Below are 23094 nucleotides of genomic sequence, written 5' to 3' on the forward strand. Positions count from 1 at the left end.
GTATAAGGGCTGGTGATGAGTTTGCCCCTTCCCAGTGTTTAATAATATGTATTCCACAGTCTATATTTGTCAAGTTTGACTTCTGGGCTGTACATGGTTGAAAGACACTAAGGATAACGCAGCACTGGAGTAAGTATATGTGTCTGGGGAAATGACTCCAAAGCCTGGAGTGACTTTCTAATAACCCAGAATCTAGGATCCACTTTTATTTTGCTATACCAGGCCCTACCAGTTCATCATGCAGTGGAGTCAAGTCCTAGAGGTGTACTGGATGGAGTACACCATGTCTCTGAACTACCTTCCCTAAATGCATGGGTTTTTCAAATAAGTTTGCTGGAGGTTGTCCATAATAGCTGCCATTGTGTTCAAATCAGCCCTCTCCCACAGTCACACTGCAAAGATGTGGATTTCTGCTAGAAACAGTTTGTCTGCCTAGCTGAAAGCTGTGGTGTGCTTCAGTTTAGAAACTAGCTTGATACTTGGAAATCCTGGGTATTCTGATGACTTTTAATGGCTTGGGCCAGCTGATAAATTTGGAAAGTTTAATTTGTTGTCTTTGGAAACTGTAGCTATTATTTTTGAACACTTTCTTGCTGCTTGAGATTCTGTTATTTTCCCCCCTCTGTAATAATCTATAAAGACCTGGCTAGCCTTTCTGGAATTTGCATTCTGTTGGTCTGGAAGGGTTGGTCAAAAGTTACAAAAACTGATGTACAATCCATTTTTTAAATCTTTATTTCTTTCTTCAGTGCCTTACGGCGTGGGAGTCAATTATACCACTATTGCAAGACAAGCCAGAGACCAAATAAGAAGTACCTTCATGGACAGTCTAGCACTTCGATGCTCAGTACCACTAGACATACTGGAACTGTATGAAGGACTCCTTTTGTCAAGTTAACTGAAATGCCAGCTGCACTTAGGCTGGAACAGACGCTCTGAAAATGATTTGAATTTTTTTTCCTCACTTTCTGTATTAAAACTGGGGTATGTTTCATCTTTTTGAGTTACCTTGAATGGTTCCTTCTTTATCCTATGGAGTGATTGGGGGTTCATAGTGAAAGTGCACGGGGATCTTGATAAAACTTACCTCTCTAGTCTGGAAGGAACTGATGAGTGGAACGCTGAAAAGATGAAAATAAAACTCTACTGCAAGGTGCCAAATGACATCTTTATTACCATTCTGCTTTGTTTGCTAAAAAAAAATGATAATTATTCCTATGATACAGTACTCCCTAACCAATCCTTATCCCTTTTTTTGGATGGGCAGGGAAAGGCTGGAAATGAGTATTTTCTGTTTTGCTACCACCCATATGCTCCCTCTGGATAAAATGGTTTCTGGAGACTTTTCTGTGTGGGAGTTGGGCTGGTCCTAGACAGAACATACCAATACCACTTGCAGATAGCTTGTGATGCAAGCATGAACTGTGGTTTTTGTGAGTGTGGCATGCTGTTGGTTCATACTGAGTATCTTTGTTTACCTTGGTGATTATGAAGTAATGTCAGTTGGCTGAAGTGTACTTGTGACTGACTTGGGAATTAAAATCAGCTTAGCTGCGGGAGTGAGTTGAACAGTGGCCTTTCCAGGCTTATGGGAATGGTGGAAGCAAGTGTGAGTCTTTAGTGTATTTTTTTCTAAAGCTAGCTCTGGAAGTTGCATGTTAGAGTTCTCTTGGTCCATGCTTTAAATGTTTTTGGATTTTGTTTTTTTTCTGAACTAGAGCCAATTTGGGCTTGGTCACTTAGGTGCCTGCTGTAGTAAAGGTAGAACTCTGTTTTCTCTCCCCATGTTTTTTTGCAGCAGCCAAAAGCCAAAAAGTGTCAAATGCTTTCTTACACCAAGCATCATTGTATGTGAAACTTGCCTTAAACAGGTCGGTGGGGGTGGATGGCTACCCTATTAGGTACACGTAGTGTTTATACCTGTCTCTACTGAACCACATGGCAAGTCTTCTAAGACTACTTTTGGTACAGATCTATTTTCTTAGTAGTTTTTATTGGCCTTTAGAAATGTAACTGCTTCTTCAAGTCCCCTTTTTTCCCTTTCTTTTGCAGTCCCGCCTCAAGTAAATGCCTGCTTGGTGTTAATGGCCTTAGTAATGCTGCTGCAATTTCCAGGGTCCCAGAGTCTTGGTTTAACAGCATGCAGATAAATCCTTTTTAACCATCCTAAGTGAGGGGGTTTGGGGCTGATATCAATGTAGTATTGGAATTTGATGGTATAAATAATTCTGAGTGCTTACTGCTAAACTTGAGTCATTACTTATCTCTGGCAACATTCTTGTGAAGAATCTGAGCAGTAATTGAGTATGTGCAACTTCTGTGTTCTGTGACGACCTACCAGGTACCAGTCTGATTTGGACTTTATCTCTTCGTAAACACCTGAGGCTCCCCTACTAAGCTTGGTGACTTTGTAGCAACTGTCAAGATGAGTTATTGCAGCGATGTGGTAGCTGTCAGGCTAACAAGATGATGCTCTCTGGGTGCAAAAGTCAAGTTTAAGACATTTTAAGCGGTCTTCCTTTTTGACTCAGCCTCCATTGACAACTCTGTGGTACTAAACAAACTATGCTTTTTGGTTTAAGATCACAGTTTGTCAATATATACTTATTTGGTGTAAACAAGAACTCTGCTTTAAGTTGCTCTTTTGTCCAGAATGACAAACTACTTGTGGTGCAAGGGAAGTGCTTAAAGGGATCATACTGAAGCAGTAACCAAGTGTTCTCCTCAATGTCTCCCTTCTAAAATAAGCACTTCCATACTCTTAACAGTCTGACCTTCAGGGTAACAGTCTTCCCTATTTCCCACAGAGATAAACATGCTTTTTTGAGCTGGTTCCTGTGTGGTAAATGGCATTTTGTAGTTGACTCTGCAACATCACTGGGAGTCAAGCAAAATGTAATTTGAACTAATATTTAGACAGTCTTCCCTTCACCTTATCAAAAAGAAAAGTGAAAGATTAGTAGAAAGGTTGGTGGGTTTTTTCCTATAATTGATTAGGTTTTGTCTGATGCCTTACAACACTGAGGTCCTGTTCCCTCTTAGTTTTACGTCAAATTGAAGTGGGTATTGGTTGTGGGGAATTTAGCAATTGACATCACAGCTGTTCATGAGAAGCATAATGGATAGTGGGGAGTACCAAGTAAAGTTCAAATCAACATGTAACCATTGAGGGTGGAGCTGTTGAAGGTCAGCTTAAATTTTCTTTAGTCTGATGCCACTGATTCTGCAGCATAGTTTTTAAACTAGTCCTCATCCAAAATACATTTCAAATTCAGGTAAATCCTTTTCTGGCTAAGCTGTTGAAAGGTGGGCATGCTTTGCACTTCCCTGTTGGAGTATATGGCTCTGTGACACCTGCAAGTTGATTTGGAGGAGAGGTTGGAACATGTGCCTCAGGCTGTGGCCACTGATAGGATTTCTTAATGATCCGGAACACCAAAACCTCTTAAGCCCCTACAAGGGAAGCAAACACTCAAAACAGGAGTCCTCTGTAAGAATTGCTGCAGTGTAAGGATGTGTAGTGGTGGGTCTCTCGGCTCCTGTGGGCTATGGAGGAGTCTCTTTATAAAGAGCTGTTGTAAATCACTAGGTAACTGTGAGAGAGGCTGTGAGGTGTGGGGCAGCAGTGCGAAACAGGACAACTACAAAAGAGCAGGAAACTCCTGTAAGATGTAAAGAGGTGACACTTGTAAAGGGTGCACTTACTTAACTGCTGTTAGTGAGAGGTTAAGATCTGAACTGTTAGTGAAACTCTGACATGTTATTCTGTAATCCTTACAGGATAGAGGCTGTCCTTTGGATGGCCCAAACTTTAAGTGTGAAAAGTAAGAGGTGTTGGTAAAGGGAAGCAGGAGTAGTGCAGAAGCTTCATCTTTGAATAACTTGAGTGTTCAGTCACTTAAGGTCACGCTCTGCACATGCATTAAAATGATGTCAAAGGCACTTTTTCTATAAGCCTATGTAACATGCAGCACCTTCAACAGTCCTTAAATTAGCCCAGTTTTCCTTGTAATCCATAGCCAGACCAAGTTCCCTCTCAGAGGATGCATGATTCACTGCTGTCCTGGTTACTTCTGTATAATTTCTGGGGTGTTTGTTTCTTCTCTTAACTGGCACCAGCACAATAAACCAAGCACTGAGATCTTGTTTTCATGCTCGGTAACGAACCGTGCATTGTTCATATGTATTCTTACCAGGTTCTGACTCTTGCAATAAACATAGATGTTGAAACATCATGGCTTTTTCAGGTATCCATTGAAAAATGAAAAGGTAATAGGTGTAGCCCTAAAGACACGAACTCTTCTGATGTGAGTTGTATCAAAGAATAAACTATGGATTCTTCACTGAAGCCTACTTGGATTTTTGTCATACTGACACTTGTGCTAAAGATAGAGTAGTGGGATGAGTGGTAGAAAGAAACATCTGCAAAGCATGAGTGGCAGAGACGGTACTGCAGAGGTACTGTGAGGTAGCCTTGCAGCAGTGGCTCTGCATAGTCTGTTTGTGATGCATATTGTTTCAGGTGTCAGTCCTGCAGATGCCAAGGTACAAAGAATTCCCTCCCAGCCCACCAGGGACTGTTCAGTGTTTTAACAGGAGCCATGCTTTTGTTAAAACTTGCACAATTTAACTGATTATGATTAAAGTTGCAGACTGTTAAAATCCTGGTGCTGATAACCACTGAACAAAATTGCATAGACTAAACTAGCTCATTAGATGTTCAGCCTTCTTAAATTCTGAAGATAGAACAGTCTTTCCCTTGGTATATTAACTTTTACTACAACAACCAATGAATAGGGAAAATGGGGTCTTTTTTTTTTTAAGGTAGGGGAGTTGCTACTACTTGCCAGGTTTGTGTTTTGTTTGGTTTTTTTTACTGTAAAGTAAAACTGGGGATCACAGGAATAAACTTGCCTTCTGGCAGTGTGAATGTTGCATTTTAAACTTTTTGGGAGTGCTGTTTAACCAATTTTATGGAATAAAATGGCAATGCTTAATTCTATGCTTAGCACTTTGGAGTCTTGCCACGGTATCCAACCTGTACAAGTACCCAGTAATGAACTGGGCTAGTTTTAAGGTTGCATGGCTAAGGCACATTACTTGTGCAGAAAATAATGCACTTTCCAAAAAGGCGTAAGTAGATTACCCTTCTGTAAGTGACATGCTAAAACATTAAAGGCTACTTGCTGTCCTAGACTACTTTGAAGGCCTTGGTACTGTATGCTTTGAAGCTAAACCATTTCCTTAACTCTGCTGCTGGGATATTAATCCCTATCTTCAGGTCAAGCAGCAGGGTTGGGGCCAGTGCTACATCTGCACTGCACAGGGAGACAGATTGCAGAGGGACAGTCTTATGACAGCAAACAGCCAAAGGGCTTTTGTCTTTAGTATTTGAAAATAAAACAGCACCATCCTTGTTCTCTTTTCCTCTGTGCCTGCATCCCTCTGTCCCTTCTTAAGGTTTGGAGAGTTGGGTCATGCAGGTGAAGGCAAGCTGGCTGTGAGTGGAGGTGGTCTCATCCCCTTCCTTGCTGAAGGTGTCAGTACTGGGGACCAAAATGGTGCTGGCTCATCACCCAGACTCTTCTGCTTTCAGCCTCTGTGAACCCACTTACCAGAACTAGAGTCACTGTTCATACCATTAAAAACCAAAATGAGAGCTGTGAAAAGATTTGTCTCTCTGAATTAGCTAGTCAACAATGTAAAAATGGGAAGGAGGCTTTTGCTTCCTACACTCGACCAAATCTGGCAACTGTGCTCTTGTTCAGACTCGCAGGCTAGGAAATGTTGTCTTGCCTTCTGGTGCTGGCATGTTTCTATACCCTTTCATATATCTCTGTATAAATATACTTTGTGCATTGTTTACTATGGAACTAGTATTGATGGAGAAAAACACTTTGAGGTAAAACTGTTTGTAATTCTCTATTAGTGTGTACATTTTTTAAAATGCACTGTTTGTTTACCTCAATTAATTTAATGGAATGGACCAATAAATGTATTAAAAGATTACTCCTTTACCTAGAATGTAAAGTTTCATTTTTTGCAGACTTTGCCATTGAAATGATGTGTGCACTTATTTTGCTGGGCAGCTCACTATCATACTGCAGAAATACTCTTCCCTTAAAATCTTGTTCCACTGCTGATTTAACCAAAAGTCATCCATCTGTTGTTGTAGTACATTTGGTATTACTTGAAAGTGAAGTCTGGAGCTGAGGAAAGATTGCAAGAGTGTGTGTCTATGGGGAACAGGGGTGGCAGCAACTTCTTCAGAAAGGGCTTGCATAGTGAGTAATCAGCTTCTGCTTACTGCATCCCTGGTTTGAACTGGAGCTGCCTGATTTGCCTCCAGATGATTTTGGTTACTGAAGGGCTTTTAACTTGCCATTACTTAGTCCAGGAGCTTGGAGGCTGCTTAATCCTTGTAGTTCAATTAGCATGTAAGTAGACACATAATTTAAGCCCTCATCCCTCTGGGGCATGCCAGTCTTTTGAATCATGTTTGGACTGAGCTGACAACATCTCATGCCAGTGGCTGTATTGTATGAGGTTCCTTTTGGTAGGGTTTTCAACCCAGTATAAAGCTGAGGTAATAAGGTGACTATTACCTGGTATTAGTGTCACTACACCTTCGTAAAGCCTGTAGGAATAGTGTGCTGCACTTACCTGTTCTTAATGTGTTATGTCCTGGTGGTGTGAGTTGAAATGCTGGTATCAGCTCTTGAGTCATAGGTGTCCTCCCATGAGCTCTGTTAAAGCACTGTCCAGGGACAGTGGGACAATATCCCAGAAGTCAGAGGCATGAACATCTGTTCAGGAGTGGTTTATTGTAGGGATTACTAAAAGTGTCTTAATCTTACTTTTTTTTTACAGTGGTATTTCTGTATTTAGTGGTCTTCTACGTAACATTAATCGGCTGGGCTGACACATCTTCTGTAGCACTCGGAGAGCAGGTCTCTCCTGCTGACAACTGTGTGCATGCAGCATCTGGCTTGTGGACCCCTGCTTCATCAGCCAAAGTCACAGAACTGCTCTGAGGTTTCTGAAGGAACAGACAAGAAGGAACTAATGGAAAAACTGATCCTCTGCTTTCCCCTTCAACATTGAAGGATGTGTCTTCATTTCTACCCTGTTCTCATCCCTCTGCACTATTGCTAACTAGCCTAGCAGGAAAGCAAAATGCTCTGAAGACCGCTGGTGTGCAATAGCCAATGCATGTACTCTGCAACATGATGGACTGCAGAAATACACAAGGCAAACTTTTGTCATGGGTGAGCTCAGTGGCTGAAAGGCCATGGCATGCTGTGAAATGGAAACACAAATGAGATGCTTCCTGTAATGATGATAATTGTGGGGACTAATGCTTGGCAAACCTTCCACTTTGGTAGCTCAGAGAGTTGGTAAGGACCAGAAGATGCTTTAGCTTGTACAGCTTCTGTCACTCAGTCAGAATCTGAAGGGAGCCAGTGGCTGAACGTTGTTTGATGGCCACAATGCTGTAAAGAGCAATAAAAATGCAGGTTACAAGAGAGTTAGCAAACTACTTTTTCAAGCTACAGTTTGCTTTTGCCCCATCAATTCTTTAGCTTAAACTTTGCTGGGGTGTCTGGAGCTGGCTGAGTGCTCATGTTATTCCTCTCAAGGATCTGCCAGCCTCTCTGTAAGTTATTCCTGTGTACAAACAATGACGTTGGCACCATTTGTCCTCTTTCAGACTCTGAAGTCCTAATAACCTGTGTTTGTGGTGATAATGGTGCTAACTTCTATTTGGAGCCTGTATTAAAAAGCAGTTGAGTAGCTAGCAGTGACTCGCTGTTAACAGCAGCGTTGTGCAGAGTCACTCTTGTGTCTGGAAAATAGGAGGAGGAGAGCAAAGCCAGGGGAACGATGAGTATGAAGTAGTCTTCCCTACAGTTGTAGTCCTGCTGACACCAGGTGTCAGACATGTTCACAAGCCTGGAAAGCCTTTGGTGCTCTGGGTGAGGCACAGCTGATGGTGTAGGAACCTTCCTTAGTGCTGCTTTTTCTTTTCTTCCTAAGTGATAACAGTGAAGTTGGTATACATACTGCCTTTAGACTTTCTGCTGTTATGTTTTTTAAAAAATTACAGCAAAACTTGGCAAGAATTTTGCCTGGGATCATACATTAGCCTAGCCAGTACTTGCCTTGTATCTGAATGAAAATACTCTTGTTGCATGGATTAAATACTGACATTATAGCTATTCACTTTAACTTCATACTGGAAGAGTCTCATTGCTTCTAGTAATGCAATGAGCTGGAGGGTCATGGGGAGAGAATGACAGGCAAGGTCAGATTTGGAGGGAGATCCATCAAAAATTCTGGAAGAGCAGATGGAGATGTGTCCTGGTTTCAGCTGGGATAGAATTAACTGTCTTCCTAGTAGCTGGTACAGTGCTATGTTTTGAGTTCAGTATGCGAAGAATGCTGATAACACTGATGTTTTCAGTTGCTCAGTAGTGTTTAGACTATAGTCAAGGATTTTTCAGCTTCTCATGCCCAGCCAGGGCACCTGACCCAAACTGGCCAACGGTGTATTCCATACCATGGGACGTCCCATCTAGTTTAGGAACTGGGAAGGGGGGGGCAGGGATTTTTCGCCGCTCGGGGACTGGCTGTGTGTCGGTCGGCAGGTGGTGAGCAATTGCCCTGCGCATCATTTGTACATTTCAATCCTTTTATTACTTACTGTTGTCATTTTATTAGTGTTATCATTATCATTATTAGTTTCTTCTTTTCTATTCTATTAAACTGTTCTTATCTCAACCCAGGAGTTTTACTTCTTTTCCCGATTTTCTCCCCCATCCTACTGGGTGGGGGGGGAGTGAGTGAGCGGCTGCGTGGTGCTTAGTTGCTGGCTGGGGTTAAACCACGACAAGATGTTGTTTCAGCTTTGTCTCTTCAAATTAAGCTGGTTTTGTGCTTAAAACATTTTCTTGAAATTGTACCTCTCAGTCATTCTGTAGCTGTACAGTTGGGCAAATTGCCTGGATCAGAAAAGTGACTATATCCTTACTGTGCGTTAATGGTTTCTCTTTGAAAGAAACACCTGAAGGAGACTCAGATTATTCTTTTCTATCACAATAAGTAACCTGTAATGGATTTTTTTAAAAAATGTTTTACTTTGTGTAGGATTATTCCTTCATTCTACTTATTACTATTTTTGCAATATCAAGCAGTACATTTGTGTGAAGGATTTGTCCCCTGGGATTATCAGCTCTTAAACTGCCAAGTATTCCTCTGACAGCAATTCATGTTACTTTAAACAAAAAGAAGTTTAAAAAAATTGGCTAAATCACTTGCAAGTTTCTTTCTTTGAATCTCTTTTGATATTTGTCAACACATTTCTGCAAGATTTTTGTTTCTCTTTAATTAAAAAAAAAAATTATTTTTCCTATCTGTATTAGACCTAGAGTCAAGAAGCATGGAGAAAATAACAGCATGTGCTTTTGGACAAAACCCTTCCTATTCCTTACCTTAAAGGGAGGAGACTCAGGCAGCTGACTAGAAAAGACAAAATGAAACAGAAGCCACTGTACCAGTTCAGTGTGTTTTGATAGATCTTGTTATAGACTGTAGATGTCACTACTCCCGTGATGACTAAAGATAACTGCAGCAGGACAAACACCTTACCTGTAAAACAAGAACATAGTTTGTTACCGGGGAGAAAAAACCAGCTCTGGTACCTCCCTGACGATTCCAGGAACACCACTGTGTGGAAGAGCGATGTGGTTGTTGCTTCGTAAGTGCCAGATGGCATGAGCTTGTATCTTCTTCTGTTCTAGACCAGAATTAAATGACTTTCCCTTCTTTTAGGCATAGGACAAAAGATCCCAAAGGAAAACTGTCTGCTTAAACAGTCTAGATTAGAGGTGGCTGCTTGGAAGATCAGCAATAAACTGGGCAATAAGTGCTCCTTTCCCTAGGAGGTATAAAAGTAGTCTTGGACTAACACCTTCAGGACAGGAGAGATTTTAGTCAGGGTCTGCCTCTACCCTAGGCCAGAAGAGTGGTCCACTGGGTTAAAATCATAATAATGCCTGAAATGGGGAGGCGTGTGTAATCTGTATGATGTTTAGGGTGGATGAAAGGCAGAAACTGAATTCTAATTGAAAGAGGGTTTTTGCCAAAGTGCACCCTTCTGTTTCTATCGTGGTAAATGGGGGAAGGGGGAGTAACCCAGCCCTGCCAGGATGTGCAAACTGGGAGCAAGGTCAGGGCTGTGTGCTGAGCTTGCTGCCCTGGCAGCCTTCTCCAGCTGCACAGTGCGAGCAGCCACCACCTAAGGAGACAATACCGCTACCAAGAGGCAAGGGCTGCTTGGCTGCATGGTCCTGCTTGAGAGCTGGCCTGCCGCTGGAATCAGGTGCAGCCTCTATGGCTCATGGTGGAGGTTAAAAATTAATTAATAATAAGGATTAATTTGGCGTGTGAGCTGTGCTATTTGTGGCAGGTAGGTGAATTTGCTACGGACCACGCTGAGGAGCAGAAGCAGTAGGAATGAACTGGTGACAGAGGAGTGTCGTGTTCATATGGCAGAAGGGAAAAGAATGCAAAGGACGGCTGTGAGAACATGTTTGGAGGAGGCATGGGCAGTCATGGGCCTTATTTGAATGCAAGACCAGTCCCATCTGTTGTGTCTAAATCCAGCTCATTGGGGTAAAAAATAGTAGCCTTCAGTAAGGTGCTGTGAAATGTATGTATTTTACTATTTTCTAATATATTTTTCCATAGAAAAGAATTTCTGCTCCTGTGTACCAAAAAGAGACAATTTTTATGCAAAGGTTATCGTTTGTTAGTTAAATTGTGGTCTGACAGGAACAAATTGCCAGGTAACACTTGGATATGTGTTTAGAGAGCATAACTGAAAAAAAGATGAAAGAAATCCATCCTTCCCAAAGCTGGAAGTAAAAGAAGCCAAACATAAATGGTGTGAATATCACAGTCCTCCCCTTGGTTTTCCCTGGAGTACTGTGTTTTTGAGCAGCACCCCAGATATTTTCCCTGACTTTGAGCTGCATACTGATAGTAATCTCTTGAAGCATGTACTGCAAATTTTGTGGATAAATGATGATGCAACCAAGGATGAGAAGTTTGGACGTGACAATCTTGTTCTGCAAGTTTCTCTGCTCCTCCCTTCTCATTTGTGGTATCAGCTGTTCTGGTTTTATTACGTAAAGCACAGATTGCAGCAATAACTTACCTTTCTCTTTGTACCTTAGGCTGAAGGAATGGAGGGATTTGAGGTTTTTTGATCAGTAAGGTAACCGAAGTACTTACCATAGGATGATCCTTCAACATGCTTGGATAGCATGGACCTGATGGTTGGTAAGGGGATGAGGGCAAACAGCATCACTGCCCGTGCTGCAATGCAATGAATATGTAGTCATCAGTACCTGCTTCTTGTTTCCCCACACAACTACTGCTCTTGAAGACTACGTGCTTCTGGGTTGGGCAGGGACTTTGCTTCACCTTTTCTTGTCCCTTGAGTACCAGAAGGAAGCACAAATCTTTGGTAGGAGTGTAGGTCCTCACTTCATCTAAGCAATGGTGGATAAGCCACCTATTGCTCCCACTAGCAGAGGGACTTTGCCCAAACCAGCTGTGGTCTCTTGGTCTCAGCCTGAAATCCCAGTTTAGATGGAATATAGCACTGTTCTTTGAGATAGTGAGGCTGATTTGAGTCTACCAGCAGAGGGAGCACCCCATGCTACATGACCTTGACAGAAACAGTACCTTTGTGATACTACAGCTGTTTTCTACCTGGGTGCTTCTGGCTTGCATTACTTTAAGCTTTCTCTAGTATGGAAACTTTTTGGGAGCTGGAATTGCCTTCCTGTCAACAGAACCAACCTCACTGAAAACTCGATTCATGTCTAGTGTACTGAGGTGTTTCTGCAATGCAGGGAATAAGCATCCTGCACGGTGTGTAGCAATGTGTGTTCATGATGGAGTTAATATTAAGAAGCATATTTTATTTTAATTTTTTATTTTTTGTTCCCCAGCCTGATTGCCTAAACAAACAAAATCTCTTAAAAATTTCACTCAGTGTTTGGCTTACTACACAAATATAATATCCTACTATCTCTTCCTTTAGAATAACTTTTTTTGGTTTTTCAATTTCTCATTCCCTGTAGGGGCAGACAGAAAAATCGCTTCAGGCCATTTCTCTTAGATCTTTTTCTCGCTTTCAGAAGCAAAACCTCAAAGCCATGCTACACATGATTCATATCTGACAAACAGAGTATCATCCATCTCACTGCCACAATGGATGTGGTTCTTGGGTTTTGTCATCTGTATTCCTGCAGAGGCTACCTCCCAACAATAAACTGGCCTTTCCTTCATCATGGGATGCTGCCCCATCTATAGTTATCTGTCCCTTGGTCATTTGTACATAGTGTAAGATTCTGTACACTACATTATCATGATATTTTAGTTGCTAAAGCAGCTCCAATGTTTTGCTATTAAGCTTCCCATCAGCCATAAATGCCTTAATGTAACAAAAATAAATCACATCTTAAGTTGTTTGCTTAATAGGAAAACTTCACCAGTTTGTTTCTGTTGTAGCCTTAAGCCTTACCTCACAAAGAGCAAGTGCTTCCCATCAATGCAGCAGTGTGGTCCAACTAGTACAGGTAGCCAGCAACAATTCCCACTCCCTTGCTGTGTGAGCATTGCTCCCCCGCTCAGATCTGGGCTATGACCAAGTGACAAATTACAAGTCAACTAACCTTAAACTAAGCCTTGGCAGGAGTGTATGCCTTCTCTGGATATTGTAGGGTGCTGAGTGTAAGAGTACAAAGGGAGATATGAGGAGAGGGGAATGGTAATGAATATTCCTGGGGAATTGCTCGTGCGATGGTCTGCCAAGCTCCCTGTTCTGAAACTCGCAGTGAAGCAGAGCAAAAGCCCTCCTCCTGATGTCGAAAGACCCCAGCCCCTTTCTCAAGGTGCACTTGCTCATGCGAGTGGCTGTTCGACTCACCAATGTAGAACAGGAACGTCCACCGCACGAAGGCCATAATGAGGATGCCAGCGCTGAAGGATGCCACTCCAATCATGATCATGGTAATGTCCCTCAGGTATTGGGAGAACACAAATACCCCTAGGAAGCTGGTGATGAAGATCACGTACCCAGCAGCATTGCCATGGCCAATCTCCACAGCATTCCAACTTAAAGGCTCCCTAAGCAAGAAGAGCGGGAGTACGTTCATTGCACCAACGACGGCAAGGTCATAGAGGATTGCTGCCACAAACAGCATGATGATGAGTAGTTTTGAGGGGGATACTGGAGTGGAGCTGCTGCTTTCCGAAGGTTGGGAACTTGCTGCCGCTGCTGCTCCTGTTCCTGCGTGGGCTGGTAGCTGGCTGCCCACCTCCTCTGCACTCTTGGCTTTGGCTGGGCAGGAAGCAGCTGGCCTGGGGACTATCAGGACAAAAATGCTGTAGAGGAGGCAGAAAGCATAGAAAGCGATGCTGCAGCCCACCAGCACAGTGCCCTCTCGATAGTGGTCACTGAAGCCGACAAAGAGGTAGCCAGATGCCATGCTTCCTAGAAAGCCAGCGAGGCCATACACCAGCTCAATAATGATGAGCCGCAGAGACCTCCTGCTCTCGGAGGACCCCAGGGATGCCAGAGCCATGACGCCTGCCCAGAGCGTGGTGAAACCGCCTGTCAGCCCATTGACGGCAGCAGCCCCATACATCACCTCGATGGGCCAGCCCAGCAGCATCAGGAGGAGCAAGAGAGTTTTGGAGCCCAAGTAGCCAAGAAGAGGGAAGCAGATGGGTATCTTCCGATGCATGCTGTCCCCCAGCTTGGATAAGCCGTAGGCTGACACCAGTGGGCTCAGGCCCAGGACTAGGTTGTAGATTATATAAAAATTAGAGACAGCCTTCTGCTGAGCATCTTCCAGTGCGTGGGAAGTAGCAGTGGTGTTGGTCTGGTTGTAGTAGTTCTTCACCACCAGCAGCAGTGCCGTGTCATAGAAGGCGCTGGCTACTTGGGAACCCGCGACCACTGGCTCAATCCACGTCCTCATCACCGTCACCCCCACCATGCTGCTGGCGACTACCTTTTCTTGGGGAGAACTGTTTTCAGGGAGATGCGTGGGAGGAACGGTGCAGGAGGAAACGGCTCTTCAGAAGTTCTGCTCTGGAGGCATGCTTGGAGAGGAGCAGCGGAGGAAAAAACAAAAGGTCTGCCGGGCTGCACAGAGTCAGAGAGTTGTGCAAGAGATGATCTGGCTGGGAGGATATTTGCACCTCGCCTTGCTGCGTATACATACACACGCACATCCCTGCGCTGCTCTGATCACTGGCTCACACGCGAGAGGCTTTTGTACAGCTGGAGAACGCCCTTGCACTTGCCGACTGCCACTGCTCCTCTTCCTGGTCTAGTTTCAACAGAGATCAGATGACCTAGGGGAATTTCTCTCTCCCAGTTTAGGAAGTGAAAATGCCCTCATCAAGTAATTGCTGCAGTTTGGGGTGGTGGTTCGCTTTTTGTTTGGTTTGGGTTTTTGTTTTCCCTTTTGGCATCCTTAACTTGTCACAGGACTCTCAGGGTGGTTGCGAGGGCAGGGGATGGCTATGTGCTTTTTTGTCAGGTAATTTGTGAATTCCCCTTACTGCCAGCTCTTTGTCCTTTCTTCTACACAAATATGTTGTTGGCTGATTTGCTCTCACCTGCTCCTGCCTGCCCTGTTGCTGCATCATGCCCCTTATGTCATTGTTTCAACAACAGAGTCAGGAAATTACACCAGAAAGAAATTAAAGAGAAAAAAACTATTTTTGGTAACCTGCTTCCCATGGCTGCCACTCTGCCTGCTCCGTCCTTTGGCTTTACAATGTGGGAATTTCCAACAGGAAGAGAAAACTCCCAATTTATCCAAAGACATTGGAGACCACTGTGCCCCAGTAGTCAGCCAGCTGAGCTGGAGGCTGGGGTGATTGAGAGCCCACCTCTGGGGAAGCGTTTTCCAGTCCCAGCTCCTCAGGGTGGTAGCCGTGCCTCTCTGCCACACACACACCGAGCTTTGCAGCTTGAAGTCAGCCTCTGATTTTGCTGCTGCCCAAGGGGGTCAAGCAAAGCACCCACCCCAAGTGGCTTGGGGTCCCTGTGGGCATGATGGTGTGGCTGGCCAGAGGCACAAGAAGCTCTTGGAGCAGGATATGGTGCAAGCAGGCTGCCAGTTCCAAGGAAGATGCTTGCAGTCCCAGCTGCAGGAAATACTTGGAGGATATTTGGCAGCCTCAGGAATGCTAACTTAAATGATAATGATCTCATTCTGCACTGGTTTAATGAATCATAACAGGCAGAATAACAATCTGTTCTAGGAAGATTTATGATGATTACTTTAAAAGATAAATTAATGATTAATTTGCAAGAACAACGTTAAAACCTCCATCTGTTGCACTCTATTCATTCAGGTGACATTTACTCAATCCCTGCATATTCATGGCTCAAGAGTTGAACTTTTTCACTCTTAGTTTGGTTGTGCAATAATTTTTGTTTTGTATTTAGATTCAAGGAAATAAAGACCCAAGAACTAACAGGGAAATGAGTGGGGAATTGTCTGCTAGAATGATTTGCTGTTAGACAATTTCAGTTTCACTGGAGAATTTGTTTTTGTGTCAGGCCAAAAGACTCCTAGCCAGCTGTAAAATGTCATGTGGGTTGTTCCAACAGTTGCCTTTTTTCCCCCCAGATTTTCTGCAAAAGCTGTCTAGTTTCTTTAGTTTTTATTCAGAAGTGGGACAAATCTTTTTCTCAAAACCCTGGAATATTTCCAGAGGATGGAAATTCCAGACAGACTTACTGAAAACCCCAAAGCATCAGCCTGTGACCAGTTTAAGCAACAAACGCAGCCAGAGGAATTGCCACGTTTTGCTTCACGCAGGGAGCCCTTTCTCTTCCACCAGACATTAGAGGGAAAGATAAATGACTTTGTCCCATTCAAGCTTCAGTTTGGGACATTAGTTGTCTTGTAGTGCAGAGGTATGTTACAGGCACTGCACTTGAAAGACTGCAGATCTGCTCAACTCTTAAATAAGGGATATTTTTCCTCCACACTTTGTTGCATGTACAGACTGCCTAGCTTATTCATCTGACACTGAGGTGATACTATGTTATGCTTAATGCTGTTCAGGCCTAGATAGGTAATGAATTGTGCTGAATGCCATCAGTGATCTCATGAATTATGTATATATTTCCAGAATATTCTGAGTGTTCATTCACATTAAATATACTTTTTAGAACTAGTTCTTGTGGAAGGATATAATTTCATGTCAGTGATTGCAAAACAGTGAGTGCTAAAGCAAGAGTTTAACCCAGGCTCCAGAATATTTCCCATTGCAAAATATTTTTCATGAATACCATATTAATTTGATGCCACAAAGACTTCAAAATTACTATTCTCTAGCATTAGTTTTTCCATGGGGCCCAGTTCTCATATTACTAATATTTATAGGGACATTTCCATCCACTTTAAAATATGTTCTTGTGGCATAAACACAGTGGAGCCTTAAGAGATTGGCCCTTGACATTTAAGAAAAATGAACCTACAGAATCACTGAGACTAGTCTACAAGCAAAAATACTCTGGTGTAGCCTGCTGGAAAAGGAACACATTGTTTTAGGGCACCCCTCACTAGAGTTGTCTTGTCTGGAGGCCCACTAGAGGCCAAGTCAGCACCATGTTTCACCAGCTCTTGGACATTTGTCAGTCTGCCCAAATAAATGTGTTTAATGTCTCCCTGTGGGGATGTTATACATTCCTGTGCAGTATTGGTTTTTCTATATTTAAACCATTTATGACAGTTACATCACTTTTTCTTTCTGAACTGGGTTGCTGTAGGGATTTTAGTAGGCTGGGGCAGGTGGGCTTGGCAGGTACAAGCATTTTGGAGCTTGGTCTTCAACATTCCTTGTCTGAAAATGTCCTTTAGACATCCAGGACTGCAATCCAACGTGGGTGCATAAGCCCTCTTCATCTCCCTTGCCTAAGCCTGCTGACGGGATCTGTGATTTACAGTCTCTGGCTGGCAAGACATTTTGTTTCCACAGTGGAAAATCAGCTCTGTAACTCCTACTCCTCCTCCTTGGTATGTGCGGATCATCCTGATGCACTCTGTGGCTTCGTGGCAGCGGCAAGGTGGGGAAACATGACTGGGTACTGGGAAGCGCCTGGGTCTGAGCCCGGATGGAGCTGCAGTCGTGTTACAGCACCAGAGAGAGGGAGAGCTGGTTGAAAACACTGGGGAGAAGCAGCTATTTCAGTGATGGCCTGTTTTCCTTTGGAAAATACGTTTTTGTCATAAATGACCACAGACTGTAAGGCCAAGCCATGCTCTTTCACTCTGTGGTTTGGGAGGTTGGCTTCCTCTCTGGCTGGCATTTAATTACATATTGCCCCTGTCCTCCCAAGGTTTGTGGTTCTGCTTGCAGAGCTGGGGGAGATGGAGGGGAGGTGGAGGCTGCAGGGGAAGTTGGGTGCACGGGGCAGGGGGACCGGCTCCCGGCAGCTGCTGCGTTGCTACAGGGATGCGGCATCCTGGTCCAGGGCAGTTGTCTTGTGGGGTGCAGAGCTGCTCATGGTAGACGCTAATGCCTGGATGTGAAAGGCCACCCCAGCAGCCTTGTTTCAGCAGCGCTGGAAAACAACATCCAGGCTGCTTGGGAACTCACAGTGCTGGTGTCAGCGTCTTAGCACAACAGCTGGTAAGTCCACAATTGCCATAATAAAACACAGGACCATGCCCTTAACGTGTGCACGCTCAGGTGTCTCAGACAGTGGGACCCTTGGGCCAGCATTCCGGCATTCAGGAGGCACAGCACCCACAGATACGCTGAGGTCACCTATGGGGACATCTGCTCTCCTTTGCTGCTGACGGGAGGAAGAGGAAGCCCAGGCCACAGGCAATGCGAGCACACGCCAACCTCATTCCCCCATGCCTTGAGGCTTCACCTGTTGCCCCACATGAACAAAGCCCAGGGCGATGTGCAGGCTGCAAAAAGGTGGAGAATGGATTTGCTCCACGGAGAGACCTCATGGGATGCGCTGATGTGAAGGGCAGTGAGGAGGGGTGACCCCATGCCAGGGTAGGGCAGGTCCTGGAACAACACGGGAGAGCAGCGAGGAGCTGGAAACAGCAGCGCTGCCCATTTTCCTCTGGGGCAGACGCTGGCTGACCAAGCAGCACCAGAAACCTGCATTGTCTGGCTTTCAACCCCAGATGTTATTCTTTTTTCTATTTTTCTCATTTCAGAGTTTCCTGCTTACCTGGTTGAAGCCTCCTGTGGGCTTCTCTCTCCGCTGGAAAGATAAAACACAGGATCCGCAACACTTTGCTGAGTTGGCTTCTTTTTTCTTTAGCTTGAGGAATTTAGGTGATTAATAGTGCTGACAGCTAATGGTATGCCTTAACATTAATCCTCTCCATGGAAGCAGGGAAAAAAAGCTTCTTGCAGTACCTGGTGTCTGCCTAATGAGCTGGACCACAGAACAAATCCTGCTGTAGTTCTTAGGTAGGCCCCAGATAATCCTGGTGCTAAATGCCTTTTTTCTTGTGTGTACATCCTTTTTTTCATTAATATTCATGTCTTTTTAAAATTGTTGTCAGCGTATATGGGTTTGGCACGGAAGCATTGCAAAGGTCAAGAGTGTGCAGGCAGCAATGGAGTTGAGAAATGGGATGAAGCAAACTATCCTAGAACTACAGCTTAAGCAACCCTATGTTGAATAAAGCAAAATTCTAGAAAAATGAAATAACCATAGCAAAAACATGACTATTAAAAACTTTCAATACTGAATGAACTACAGTCAATAAGCTGTTAAAACTTGGTTCAAAACCAAAAACTGTCCTCCCCTTCCCAAGTGCTCTGCAAAGCTATTTAGAAATAATTTTGCTTATCATCTACTTCACATTCTCATTTTTTTATATAGGTCTAGAAACTTTTATGGCAAAGGTGAATGGGTACCGAAAAGCCTACAAACACATTTAAATAATAATAAGTTTGAGAAAAAGGCATTAAGGGTGAATGAAAGCTCTGAAGAAGGAGTGTGTGAGTAAATTTGACTTGAGATTTACAAGGCTGGAGAGGAACTGTGTTAAGTGTGGATGTGAGTTAGAGGAAGACTATACACAGAGCATACTGGAAAGGTGAATGTGGAGAATAAAGGAGGAAAAAGAAATAGTAAGCCACCCATCCTTGTGGAGTGAGGCGTGAAAGAAGAAAGGAAGAGCAAGGGAAGGAGGAGTGCTAATTTTTCTGGGCTGGTAGGACCTTTGCTAGATAACTCAGCCCTAGTCAGGTACAATTGGAGGGAATGAATATCTCTCCATAAGTCTGTGCCTCCATGGAAGTAAGAACAGCAGCTGGCAGAGGACATCAGGACAGTGGAGAGAAAAGGGACAAATCCACCCTATCTTCCAGTGTGAGAGGTGGAAACAATCAAAAGTATCATAAATGCTTAAAGGGGCTCTCCCTTGTGCTTTGTGTAAGGCATAGCGCTTTTTGAGGAGAGGAGGGAAGGTAAAATACTTCTTTAAATCTTAATTCTTGGAGAGACACCCTTGCCTGGTAATCCAGCTGTTTTCCCCGACAGATCTCAGGTTAGTCCTTTGCATGACTAAATTTATGTTTTGAAGGCAGGTAAAGGAGTTGCTGACACCGTCGGCTGCAGTAAGCCCTCAGTGATAGCCACCCTGGACAGTCAGACCAGGCAGATAGTAATTCACTCCTCACAGCCTCTCTCTGTTTACTCCACTGTGCTAGGTCCTGAGCACAGAAATTAGCAAGAAAGCTTAACTATGGTTTTAGTCACCTGAGTGTTTAAATTTTCCAGTCTATTTTATGCACAATCATCCTGTCAAACACATTCACATTGTTTGTTTAAAAAACCCCAATAAACTGCATACACAACCCAAAAGCTGCAGATGCTGCAGGACACTCTGGTGACATTTATGAACCTCACCACTGTCTTTCTCCGTGTGGCAGTTCTTCCAGTGGGGGTTGTTTACTGAACCTCTGCAGCTCAGAAATAAAAACCACAACAAACTCGATAACAAGCTCTCAAACCCTCTCCTTGATTACAGAGCACCATGTGCTCAGGGGCAGGCAGGTCCTCCATGGACCACTCGTATGACCCTCAGGGCAGCTGGTGGCAGCTGCTGAACCCAGCCCAAGGTGGTTTCGGTGCACGAGGTTGCATGGCAGTGCCTATCACTGTTTGTCTCACTGCAAACAGTCCCCAATGCCAGCTGAGGACTTCCAGGCAACCTGGCATCACGAGGCACAGCAGATAACAGGGTTAACCCTGTTTTTTAACATGTGCCTCAGCCACGCCTGGCTAATTATCCAAGTTGCAGCACGTGAGTGGGGGCACTTGCTTGGAGCTGGCAGGGTGGAGAGATCCCTGGGACAGCAGGGAAAGGCACCAGCATCCTCCATGACGGTGGCTGGGAGGCTATGGGGGATCGTGTCCATACCTGCTTTGCTGCAGGGCACTAGTGGAAAATGGCACCACTGGGGTAATCTTCTTCAGATGAGAGAACAGAGTTGTGCCTAGGTTGGTAAGCTGCAGGGGCTGCTGAGGCTTTTCAACCCCATGCAGAGGTGTCACCTCTACTCAACACACAGGGAAGATGTGTCTGGGGTTCCTCAGGCTCACAACTCTGCCTCAGACAAGGTGCTCCAGGAGAAAGCTCCAGGCTCTGGCGAAAGCTCATGGAGATAGGGCAATGCAGGTCTCTTTGTGTGCTACTCAGGAGAATTTTAGCTAGCACCCTCCCAGGCAGCTAGTGAATGAACAGCCTTGGCAGATTTTGTGTGTCCTTCAGACTCCAGTATGTGTATAAAAAGACATTAATGGGACTGAAATATTGTGCTGCTTCGCCTTTCTCTAAAGGGTCCCGTTGTATCTGCAGGAAATTTTGGAGTTGAAGAGGGGTATCAGGTAAAAGGTACCAGCGAAACAAGAGAGTCTGGGTAGCTTTCCAGCAATATTGTTGCTGCTAACTTTTTCCAGGCTGCAGTTCTTTAATGTCTAACAAGCATGAATAAATATATATACAACTGTAAATTTTAAGCTGTGTGGCAAGACAGCTGCTGTTACTGGTGTTTGCTGTTCCCTTGCCCCTTCACTTTGGCACTCTGGGGTAGTCAAAGCTTTGCTATGCTAAGAATCCACTTTTATGCTCTGTTGTGTAGTTGCTGAATTGCCCATACTGGCCAAGAGCAGCACTGCTTCTTCCCACTACAACCTCTGCATTTCCTGGTGAGTTCCTCCTAGTGGTTTCATACCTCCTGCTAACTGCACATGGACAGTGGGAAGACATCTCCCAACCACTTTACCGATTTCAGCATGGCTTTGCACAGTGCACCTCGGTCACCAGCTGAGTGCCAGTGATACCCCTGAAAGGAGGACTGCCAGCTGCAGTCACCTTCTGAAGGACTGCTAACACCTGAAGAACTTCCCAGTTGTTGCAGGACCTGAGACACTCATTGCTGAAAATAAAGAGGGCACAGCTGAGGGCCATATCAAGTGCATGCTCTTCCCTCCAGAAGACCTTGCTTTTCTTGCTCTGCTGTAGATGAGGTTGCTTTGCTGCTGCAGGGCTTGGACCACATGCAGGTGATGTGGGCTCATGCCCCTCATTGCCACATGTGATGCACTTCCACACCACCACTTTCCGAGGGTCAGCAGCTATCCTAGTTCAACACGTTCAGGGATTTTTGTGTCCAAGATGCCAACGGGAGCTGTTACCAGCTAACAAGTCATGTCTAGCCATGAGCTTTCAGGCACCCTCTGCAAGGACACAGTCAGGGCAACCTAGGGCAAAGCAGGCAGATGCCTACAGAGTAAACCAAGAGAATGACCTACCTGACATTTAAACCCACATTGATTTAATACTTCTATACAGGCAGGGAACAAGAGATTAAGGAAGATTTGAAAAATAAAGCCCTTTGGGGCACTGAAATGCTGTTTTGATCCTTTAGTGCTGGGGCATCTTGACAATATAATTCCTTGGAAACATCCTGCAAAGCTTATATAGAGTATATTGACTTACCTTTTAATTTATAAAGTCAAAGAGTCTGCATGTCAATAAATTATGGGGCTCATGAGCAATGATATCATTCAGCTATTTCCTGACTCCCTTCTGCTGAAGAGTGACTCAGCAAACAATGGCCAAGAAGGACAGCTGAGCTGAATCTTGTCCTGCAACACCATAGTCTGGACCTGGCAGCATGTGAGACCCTGGCAGAGTTTTTTGTCTGGTTTGCAGAGAGCTTGGGTAAATATGCTTTTTGCCATATAGCTTCCATCCCTGCTCAAACATTGTCTGAGTATGCTTTCAGCTGGCTTCAGAAATGGCTCCCTGCATGAAAAATTCCCATCAGCAAGATTTTCCCCTATTTATATTTCTGTTTCCCACTGTTCATACCACTCCCCTCTGACCTGCATTACTTATCGCCCTCTCCCTCTGTTCCTGCCAGAAATTTTCACTTTCTTTATACATCAAGTCCCACAACTTGGAATTAACTTTCTCTTTAAAAACAACCCTCTCCACCTCATAAAAGCTGAGTCTGCCTTCTCTGCAGCACTCCATGGCTGGAGCTTGGCTCCCTTGCTTTCCTCAAACACAGGATTAAAGAAAAACTGTAATCATGTCCCTTTTGGCATGAGTAGTGCAACCAAGAGAAGGTTTTTGTTTCACCTGGCTCTCCCCCAACACCCTTTCAGGTCAATCCCACTAACATACCCACATTATTTTATCATGCATTGGCACAAGCTCAATCCATGAGCTTCCAGCTGAGTTCAGTGCTGTGTAGTCCTCAAAGAACAAAGTACTTCTAGAGGTATTGGTACATTGGGATCTGGTCCACTTAAGGTTTATCTCATGAGTCTCAGTTTATCCATCTTCGTGGGGTGCTTTGGCAAAATCTAGTTAAACACCTGAAAGGAAACTAGCCTGGGAGGGAGCCTGACTGGAGTCTGATGGGGCCTTGCAGTGGCAGTAAGTCAGGGACCTGTGGTTGAGGACTCGGTCTGATTGAGGGTCCTCTCCATACTGT

General features: G+C 44.3%; 2 protein-coding genes across 2 annotated transcripts in view; one reads left to right on the forward strand and one right to left on the reverse strand.

Moving 5' to 3' along the window:
* SNX30 (sorting nexin family member 30) overlaps positions 1 to 6041 on the forward strand; it is a 53082-nt gene extending 47041 nt beyond the window's left edge. The window contains exon 9 of the mRNA XM_075020351.1: positions 750 to 6041. Coding sequence (XP_074876452.1) covers positions 750 to 809 — 60 coding nt within the window. The 3' untranslated portion in view covers positions 810 to 6041. The remainder of the gene's footprint in view (positions 1 to 749) is intronic.
* A 778-nt stretch (positions 6042 to 6819) lies between these two features.
* On the reverse strand, positions 6820 to 14312 carry SLC46A2 (solute carrier family 46 member 2). The gene is made up of 4 exons (XM_075019959.1): positions 13001 to 14312; positions 11296 to 11379; positions 9492 to 9648; positions 6820 to 7493 (listed from the first exon to the last, which is right to left on the reverse strand). Exons 1-4 carry the CDS (start codon positions 14073 to 14075, stop codon positions 7436 to 7438), a joined length of 1374 nt encoding a protein of 457 aa, XP_074876060.1. The 5' UTR covers positions 14076 to 14312; the 3' UTR covers positions 6820 to 7435.
* Between the last annotated feature and the right edge of the window lie 8782 nt (positions 14313 to 23094).

This window comes from Buteo buteo, chromosome Z (assembly GCF_964188355.1).
Source record: "Buteo buteo chromosome Z, bButBut1.hap1.1, whole genome shotgun sequence".
In the NCBI taxonomy this organism is placed as follows: Eukaryota; Metazoa; Chordata; class Aves; order Accipitriformes; family Accipitridae; genus Buteo; species Buteo buteo.

Coding starts and splice junctions, on each gene's coding strand:
- SLC46A2 (XM_075019959.1), bottom strand. CDS start 14,075: ATGGTGGGGGTGACGGTGATGAGGACGTGGATTGAGCCAGTGGTCGCG. Junction 11,380..13,000: donor GACGTTCCTGTTCTACATTG/GTGAGTCGAACA, acceptor ATTGCATTGCAG/CACGGGCAGTGATGCTGTTT. Junction 9,649..11,295: donor TGTTGAAGGATCATCCTATG/GTAAGTACTTCG, acceptor CTTGTTTTACAG/GTAAGGTGTTTGTCCTGCTG.